Below are 9795 nucleotides of genomic sequence, written 5' to 3'. Positions count from 1 at the left end.
GAAACCACTTTTTAACAAACTAAAATTGAATTAAAATAGGATAACCTAAGAGTAGGTGGCTTATGTCTCTGACTCATAGTCTAGTTTGACATGTCCTGTCAAGTGAATGCTGCCAGGCTAGCATCTTCTCCATGATTGGAGTGGGTACCACCATTCTCCTGTTTCTCTTCTGTCAATCCACATGCTCGACCCCTTCTAGTTCTAATCTCTCTGCCCCATTCACTCCTCTAACTTATTTGTTTTCATTTATTATATTGTCATCATTATTATTATTAATAATACGTTATACTACTACTATTACTATTATAGTATCTTTTCTTTGGTCTCATATAGAAATAGAAAAACCTACTACTAGTATTTTCAAATATGATTAACTTGATAAAAATAATTAACTTTTGTTTATATTTATAACCAACAAAGATAGGTTGTGTTGGTTGTTGTATTTGACACTAGATAGATAGATAGTTGTAGTATACTATAAGTAAATACTAACATAATGCGTATAGGTTAAGAAATTCAAAAAGAAAATTTTATTATATGAATGTTGTTGTATTCAACATTTTAAAATTTTAAAAATTGACTTTTAGTTGCTCAATTTTTGTTTTGGAATTCTAGATCATTTGTTATTATAACCATATATATTAAATTCTCTTTTCCTAGACATATCATCGAACGTCCAAATTCAACTCGTTATCATCTGTTTGGATTCCCTTCACATACGACATCCTTCGTTTAGTAGAGAAGATCAAATTCAAATAAAAACACGCTAGACACATAATTATCAATCTCAATCACTAATTTAAAATCAAACAATTTAAATTAAATCAAATTTAAATAATCATGATTATTGATTTAGATCGAACAATTCATATAATAATTGCGCGAAACAAAAAAAAATTATAATACCACCATTCTATGCCACCTGGCACTTCCAGCAAGACTTTGAATATTACTTTATCAATTCTCCACTCAAAAGTCCTATGTTCTCACCACAAATCAGAATGTTACAAATGTAAAAAGAACAAGAACGTTTTTTTGTTGATGATGTGTTTTCAAACACTGTCACAAACACACGCACATGAAGAAGAAGAAAAAAAAAACACACATAAATGAGGCTAGTAATAATGTAATAATTCTCTGACAAGTAAAAACACCGAACAGAACACTATGCAGCCACAATCCATGAAGCCGTTTCAAACAATTTTGTCGGCGAAAGACGTTACTAATCATTTTCATTAACAGGTGCAATCACCAATTAGTGCTAATTAATTTATTCAATTTTATTCTTTTCTTGTCTTTTTCTTCTTCCTTAAGTAGAGTATTCTATTTCCTCATTTAAAAAATATTTTATTTACTGGTATTATTAACTATGCATGAGATCGAGATAATAATTGGTATTTTTAGACTTAATAAAAAAGTCTTGAGTTCGAATCCAACATTATTAATGCATCAATGTTAAATATTTTGAGTGAGGATTTTGTCACTCGTACTCGTACAAGTCCTACTCGGTTCAAAATATTAGTGTCTGAAATTACGCGTATAAAATATTGTGTACGTCACAAGTTCCTCGATTAGTCGTAGTCGTTGCTAAACGACGATAAAAACTTCGCACAGATAACATGCTAATGAAAAAGCTGTCATATTATTATTAATACAATTTAATTTTTTGTTTTAAAAAAAAATATTTCTTACCAAATATTTGTACATATATGAAAGGACCATTAATCTTCTTCATTTGCTGTCATTTTTTTACATTGGTAGATTAATTTCTTTCTTGTATAATAATACTCACAAAAACTGCATAAAGCTGCTTCTTTTCCTCTTGTTCCTGCTTCTTCTCTCTCTCTCTCTCTCTCTCTCTCTCTCTGCATTTTTTTGTTACTTGTTTTTGTGTTGGCACTAGTACTAGTTCTTGTCTCCTTCAGTCTCTGACCTTTTTGCCAGCTTTGACCTGAGAAGATGCTTGTAAGTACGTTTCACTCTGGCTTCATATTTTTTTGTTAATGCTTTCTTTGCCTTTTGAGTTTTGACCTTAAACTAGTTCCAAATCTGGGACTATATTGTTTTGTTTTGTTAAATTTATATTTATAATTAAAAGGGTCTCTTCAAGTTTTGATCTTTGGTTGGATTTTATATGTTTAAGTCAATGTTTTTGTGTTTTGTTCATATGGGCCATGTTCAAATTTTATGTATGAGATTTGTTCTTTTGGGTTTTTTTTTTGTTCCTTTTGCCAATGGTGATTGTTGTTGATCAAATTTTAATCCATTTTGATCTGATATATTGATCTGAATAATTTGCATTCTAGTTTAATTTGTGCTGATAATTCACTTTTGAAGTTTTTTCTCATAAGCTCTTGTTCCTTGTAATATTTTTGTTGAAGTGATTCTCTCATTGGTTGGTGTGTGAAAATAGGCATTTTTGTTGCCTAGTTTCATTGTTTTTGCTATGAATTTTCTTGATTTTCGTATTCATTTGTTGTGTTTGTTCATTCTTGTTTCAGATGTGTTCTTAAATTCTGTCAATTTGAAGTGAATTATTTGCTTCATGAACAAATTAATTATTTGCTTGATTAATTACATTCAATTAATTTGTTTGATCAAATTATTATCCGCGTTGATCACGTGTATGTGTTAATGCTTCATAGGTTATGTTTGGCTTTCTATGTCGTTCTAAATCTGGGATACTTTCTGGTGATTAATTGGTTTATGTGACCTTTTTCAGGTGGCATTGCTCTTGCTTCTTGCATTGAGCAATGCCGTGAATGTTTATGGAGATGTTGAGATATGTCGTTTGAATCCTAAATTGGATCCTAGACCACACAGTGTCTCTATTTTGGAATTTGGTGCAGTTGGAGATGGTAAAACACTGAATACAATTGCATTTCAGAATGCAATTTTCTATCTCAAGTCATTTGCTGATAAGGGTGGTGCTCAGCTCTATGTGCCACCAGGAAACTGGCTTACTGGTAGTTTCAATCTTACCAGCCATCTCACCCTCTTTTTGGAAAAAGGTGCTGTCATTATTGGATCTCAGGTACTTTTACCTCTTGCATCATTTTCTTACTAAGTCACTGTAATCTTTGAATGTATTGAAATTAGACAAGCATCCCTGAGTATGGATTTTGTTAATGGTTTCGTGGACACATGAGGATCAAAATCTCTAATGGTAGACATATCCAGGGATGTTTATGAAATTTCAATGCATTCAAGCATTACAGTGAGACACTTGACACCTTCAAGGTCCAAAATGATTTTTTACTCTTTTTATGGTGATTTGTTGCAATTTTGTTACATAATGGCTATAGCAGCGCTATAGCATAGCAGAATGTGAATGAATTGTGTATTGTTCCTATTTGGTACAAAATGTTGTCAAATGGCGGCTATAGCTGTACTATATTATTGTAGCGTATCAGAATTTAGACAAACTACTATTTTCTGTGATTTTCTATTGACAACACAGATTTCTTGTGTATAAAGATATTTCATGTTAAACCAATTTGAGGGTAATTGAGGAGTGGTTTTTCTTTTTTAGGATCCATCTCATTGGAATATTATTGAAGCTTTACCTTCTTATGGCCGAGGGAAAGATGTTCCTGACGGAAGATACAAGAGCTTGATAAATGGTAACCAGTTGGAGGATGTGGTCATAACAGGTTTGTCAATTCTGCTCCAAATCTGTTCTTGCTTCTATCAAGTTTTTCGTTGTTCTCTTTCTATATTGAATTTACATATTTTCATTTAACTTTTACCAGGCAATAATGGAACCATTGATGGCAATGGAATGGTTTGGTGGGACTCGTATAAGTCTCATTCCCTTAACCACAGTCGTCCTCATCTAGTTGAAATTATATCATCTGATTTCGTCGTAGTTTCAAATCTTACATTCTTGAATGCTCCAGCATATAGCATCCACCCTGTTTATTGCAGGTGAATAATTTTCTGCTTCTTCTTGATACTTAATTTGGCAGACAAAATTAAGGGATATTGATAAAGTTACATTTAATTTGATGCAGCAATGTACATATTCAAAACATTTCAATCTCTACTCCTCCAGAATCCCCTTATACTGCCGGTATAGTACCAGGTTAGTAACATCTTATACACTCAAATTTTGTATCCTCATTGTGAAATGCAATGCCTCTATATAGCATTGACACTTCAGATTGAGTGAGTGTGGTGTCCAATACATGCTAGTGTCCATCTATGAAGCACAAACACGGACATCAGACACGATGCTGACTCTGACTCTGACCCATTGATACTGATAATTATTTAAGATGGTAAAATATTTGAATGTAAGCACACATGTTGGTGTCGTCTCGGTGTGACAGTGTTCCATAAGTGACCAACACCGACACCACCGAAACATATGGTTATTTTCAATTATATCATTTTTCGAATAATAACCAGGGTTGACGTGTCAGTGTCGTGTGTAGTGTCACTGTCTGTACCAGTGCTTCATAGACGGCTTTGCAAATGTCAATAGCTTACCAAACTTTGGAGAGGGTCACTTAGCTAAACATTTGTGCTCTTCATGTTTTCAGATTCTTCTAATAATGTCTGTATAGAAGATTGTTTTGTTTCCATTGGTTTTGACGCAATTTCTCTCAAAAGTGGATGGGATCAGTACGGCATTAACTATGGAAGACCAAGTGAGAAAGTACATATAAGAAGGGTTCATCTTCGTGCATTTACCGGCTCTGCTATTTCATTTGGTACTGAAATGTCTGGTGGAATTTCAAAAGTCCTGATAGAGCATGTTAACATTTTCAACTCAAATAGTGGCATTGAGTTCAGAACAACCAAAGGAAGAGGTGGTTACATAAAAGAAATTGCTTTATCACACATAGAAATGGAAAATGTTCATACAGCAATTTCAGCCAAAGGTAATTCTGGTTCTCATCCTGATGACAAATTTGATCCAAAAGCACTTCCACTTTTGGATCACATAACATTGAAGGATATAACTGGAAAAAATATTACAATCGCCGGAAGCTTAAGTGGCATAGAAGAATCACCCTTCACAAACATATGCCTTTCAAATATAACCTTGTCTACAAATTCCGTTTCTTCAAGTAAATGGGAATGTTCAAATGTCTCGGGATTTTCAGACTCGGTGTTGCCTAAACCTTGTCAAGAACTCGGCAACCCTTCAAATTCTTCATCATCATCGTGTTTCTACCTCATGAGTCTCGGTCAAAAAACTGCAGCGATTTAATAAACTGTTCTCAAAACACTGGACAGGCGCAAGTGATTGGTGCACAGTGCGAGTGTTGTAAATCCTTGGATACCGAATTTGATTCCTGCTCATAAAAAAAGAAAAAAGAAGATGAAGTGAATTGCCATTTGCCATTTGAGAGTAGGGTACATTCTTTCCAAAATAAGACAGTTCATTTTTTTTTCTCTTTTGTTCCTTTCATTCCTTAGATTTCAATTCTTGCATATTCCAAAATAGGTCATTATTTGTACAGCTTCATTTCTTCATTCATGTGTAATGAAATTTTGGTAGTGCCTTTACAAAAGGACTCAAAATGTGATAGTTTACATTTTTGCATTAGTTTCATTGTTATTTCATTTCACTGTAAAGCATGTAGTGGATTTGGTGATACTTCAATCAATTAAAGAAAGTGCAACTTCAATTTATAATTATTCATATCTTTGTAGTGATGTTGTTCTACCTACAATCTTAAATCACTATTTTTCAATGAGTCATCAAATATATGTATTTTTTTATGCAATAATGTTTATACTTTAATGGCCAATATCTCTGGATTTAACTGGAGTAGTTTGGTTGTTACATAAAACCAAAAAATTAAGTGTGTGATTGAATTCTATGGCGTGAAACTAATTATATATCGAATGTGACAGTCAACAAAAGTGACATGACACCTACATTGAATAATTGCTGGCTTGGCATTTTGCCACCTAGCATAATCAATATATCATGTGGAAAGCACATTTCAATTAGTATAATAATGGAATATAATAGTGGTAGACATATTTGAATTAATCCTCTTGAGGATAAATTGTATAGTATCTTCGTGAGCTTAGCTCAGTTGGTAGGGATATTAAGTATTATATGCAGGGGTCGAGGTTCAAACCCCGGAACCCCACTTCTCCACAATTAAATTGTGTGAGCTCTAACCACTAAGCTACTTGACAAAAAAAATTGTATAGTTTTTCAATTTTCTACTTTTGATGACCATTTTTATCTCTCTAATTCATCAATCTGTCATATGAACAATCTTATTTTAATCATTACTATCTTTCCTAAATACATCAAATCTATGTCACAGCCTATTTTCCATCCTCTACTACTTCTGAGAGTATTCAAGGTGCTTCATGGGGTTGTTGGATTGGAGATTGATTGTCTACAAGTAGGATTAAGTGTATGTTTGATTCCACGATAAGTACACACGCGTTTAAGTGATCAAGCATGATTCTAATGAGTTGCAAGTATGTTCGAGTCTCATTTTAGAAAGTAATCAAATTAATTCAAATCGATTAATTCCTCTTGAAGCAACCTCTCCTAACTTCTACATCTAACTATAATTAATTTTGTAAAAAATCACATTTTATTTAGCATAGTTGCGTAGGTTTTGTTTCGTGGCATGTTTGCGAAAACCATGGTAATGCAGAAGCTTAATTTTGTAGCTTCTGTGTTTTTAAGGTGAAAACGTAGTTTGAAACACATATTTACTAGTTTTTTCCCTTTCAACATTACCATTGTGGTCAAGCTTGGTAACGAAAGTTTGTGATCTATGCAAGGGCATTAAGATGTTAAAAGGTCTTTGACGTGTATATAAAAAAAAAAAAAACATGACCATTGTGGCGATTTATGAATACCTGCGTTGTTTGTTTATGGGGTTTCAGGTTTTTACACTTGCAACCAAAAAAAAGAAAAAGTTAGACATCAATGAGAAGTTGGGCTCCAAAAGCCCATAATTTTTCCTTACATAAATCCTAGTCTGGTAACTTAAATGACATAAAATTAAAATGTATTTATTAATTAATGTATGCCTATTTTTTTCCACTCTCCTTTTTTTCTCACACGCCCTTCTATATTCCAAAAATGTCATTGATATTTTTAGATTAAATAATTCGAAAAGCGTTTTATCTCCTTTTTATTTTTTCACCCATTGGGATTCTTAAACCGAATAAATAATTACTTTGGATTTTAGGGGAGCATTTTTCCCCTATTTATTAAATAATATGAATACCTTTATATATCATACTTCCAATTATAAAATTTAAAAATGCTTGTTGTTTTGAAGTACAAAATCTGAACACCCTATATACATGCTCTTGTGAACAAAGACCGGATCTGTTTGCGACAAGGATATTCAGTTTAAGAATCATATACTGACCATCATAACGTCCTCTTTGTGTTCAGATTATTGTTGGTTGTTCCCTTGTGTCTCAATTGAAAATAATGCCCTTTTTATATTGATTTAAACTTAAAAGAAGAAACATATACAAATAACCAATAGGCATAAGAGTAACCATCACATTATTGAAATACAATGACATGATTCTCAAGATAAAATAATGTTTAATATTTAAACTTAAAAGTCTCAATGCAATTGCTTTAGGAACACATTAAATATTACTACTTATTTCAATAAACCTCATACTTCTAGCCCATAATTCATAGTATAAATATTTATTATTGAATAAATCAAAATTAAAAAAAAAAATGTTTTTGTATTCCAAAGCTACCCCGATTTTGGGTATGAAAAAAATCCACCGGTGTGACTAAACAACTTTTTATTATAAAAATATTTATGTATACGTCATTAGGAAATTTAAATTATCTATTATTAAATTGTTATGTTTTTTGGCTCGCAGGAAATTTAAATCCTGACTCTATTCTTAACATCAATAATTATTGACTCATAAAATCATATTATTTAATTATATTGGAAAATATATAGAACAACTATTTGTGACTAAAACATTTCTCTCGTGTTGTTCTATTTGTTCGGACAAAGAGATTAAAAGTTTAGAGAAATATAACTAAAAGTGTGAGAGAATTCACATGAGTAACAACAACATTCACTACGATATGCAAACAAAATTATAATATTAGAAAATATAGAATTATTTTCGACTTAACTATTAAACGCATAAACATTGACCGTTTAAGCATAACATTGTTCCATGAAGGTAACAATAAGTAGTAAAACACTGGAGGACAGAAGTGCAATTAACAACTGTGATGCAAAACAAGAACAAAAGAGTGTTACTGAAAATGTTAAACAAATAAATCAAGAAATGAATATTTGAAAATGGTGATAAGAAAAGCCCTACCGTCTGCGTCAATTGCAGCAAGAAATAGAGAAAGTAAAATGATCATAGCATAAAAAAATTTGAGAATCTTGGTCATTTTTATTTTCATGTGCATGTAACAAAAAAAGAAAAAAAACTCTATTACTTTATATAATGGAGTATAAAGAGTCTTGTGCTCTATTCGCTAAAGTTAACTACTTTTTGACACTTGTTTCAACAAAACAAAAAAATGTAGCACTTAGTATGAAATTGCAAGATACCTTTTGAAAATTAGAATAATTATTAAATGTCTCTTAAGGATATCTAGTCTAAATCAATGAATTGATTACTTGGTTTTAGTATGGATCTCATATAAAAATATCATTAGTTATTTGAGTAATTAATTCTTTTTTCATGACATTTTATGATTATTACGACTTATTTTTTCATGAAAGGGTTTTTATTATTTTTATTTCTTTTTTTTCGTGTCAGAATATATATGGGATGAGTCAATTAAATATTATAATTTATTTTTGAAAGGGTTTTTATTAATGTTGTTGTTGTTTTCATGATAGACTGATGATTAGTCAATTTACTATTAGTCACATCCTTTGGCAAGTATGATCCCTTATGAAATTATATCCTTGAAATTGGCTAAAAAAATTACCAATGAAGATTGATTGAACAATAAGAGATGCATTACAACAAGTAGCTAGTCATCATATTGTACGAGTAATTAATCAACAAATACTTTAAATGGAACATATGTTGTCACCATTATGTCAAAATTGTTTATTATACTAACATGCATAGATACATATTTCAAGTCATGTAAGTAAATAATTAGACAACAAACTGGTATTATAGAAGTTCATATTTTAGATGAGAACATTAACAAAAATATATATTTTTTAAGCAAATGGGAAGCAGAAGCAGTTGTGATGCCCTAAGTAGATTAATAACAAAATGGAAAAGTACAAAAGGATGGGGGGTGGAATCGAAGATATCAACACTTAAAAAATTGAGGAAGTTTGGTCTCAAATATCGTGGTTTTTGTTTCCTTTTTTTTTTAGTTGAAAAAGTGACTATTGTCCTTTTGCTTTTTATTTGTGAAGTTATATTATGCACAATATTGTATCATTGTATTAATGCATTTATATGTTTATAAAAATTATTTAATTGATCTATACATGTCTTTATAAATTATATACTCTTGTATTCAACCATTCCTAAAGGATTTGGTGGTAAAAGGAATGTTAAGATTTTAGTCATTCCTTCTAGTTGAAATCAAAGGAATGGTGCTAAATACACAACTCCACGTGTTATTGCACCATCTCCATAATCAAGTAATACAAGTGTCTCTCATTACATAGCTTGTTCCTATCCTACTACAAAAAGAGCATCAACACGTATATATCGAGTATGATACTATGCCATTAACAAAAGAAGATAGTGACCACAATGACAATCGAACTAACCGGTCGATGGTAGTGATGAACTAAGTGATGGAAAAATGTGGACATATAA

The 9795-nt window shown here is 31.4% G+C and overlaps 1 protein-coding gene and 1 long non-coding RNA gene across 2 annotated transcripts; one reads left to right on the top strand and one right to left on the bottom strand.

Annotated features, from left to right (window-relative positions):
- Window positions 1–1743: 1743 nt before the first annotated feature.
- Window positions 1744–5653, top strand: LOC25488046 (probable polygalacturonase). Its single transcript, XM_013607701.3, has 6 exons — window positions 1744–1965; window positions 2723–3034; window positions 3533–3653; window positions 3753–3927; window positions 4014–4084; window positions 4545–5653. Exons 1-6 carry the CDS (start codon window positions 1960–1962, stop codon window positions 5216–5218), a joined length of 1359 nt encoding a protein of 452 aa, XP_013463155.1. The 5' UTR covers window positions 1744–1959; the 3' UTR covers window positions 5219–5653.
- Window positions 5654–7906: 2253 nt separating this feature from the next.
- Window positions 7907–8462, bottom strand: LOC25488045 (uncharacterized). Its single transcript, XR_003009421.2, has 2 exons — window positions 8311–8462; window positions 7907–8213 (listed from the first exon to the last, which is right to left on the bottom strand). It is a non-coding gene; the product is annotated as an uncharacterized lncRNA (long non-coding RNA).
- Window positions 8463–9795: the final 1333 nt, after the last annotated feature.

Source organism: Medicago truncatula, chromosome 2 (assembly GCF_003473485.1).
Source record: "Medicago truncatula cultivar Jemalong A17 chromosome 2, MtrunA17r5.0-ANR, whole genome shotgun sequence".
Lineage (NCBI taxonomy): Eukaryota > Viridiplantae > Streptophyta > Magnoliopsida > Fabales > Fabaceae > Medicago > Medicago truncatula.
The sequence above is the reverse complement of the archived record's forward strand: the minus strand, read 5'-3'. Positions and strand labels throughout refer to the sequence as shown.

Coding starts and splice junctions, on each gene's coding strand:
- LOC25488046 (XM_013607701.3), top strand. Junction 3,035..3,532: donor CTGTCATTATTGGATCTCAG/GTACTTTTACCT, acceptor TTTCTTTTTTAG/GATCCATCTCATTGGAATAT. Junction 3,928..4,013: donor ATCCACCCTGTTTATTGCAG/GTGAATAATTTT, acceptor AATTTGATGCAG/CAATGTACATATTCAAAACA.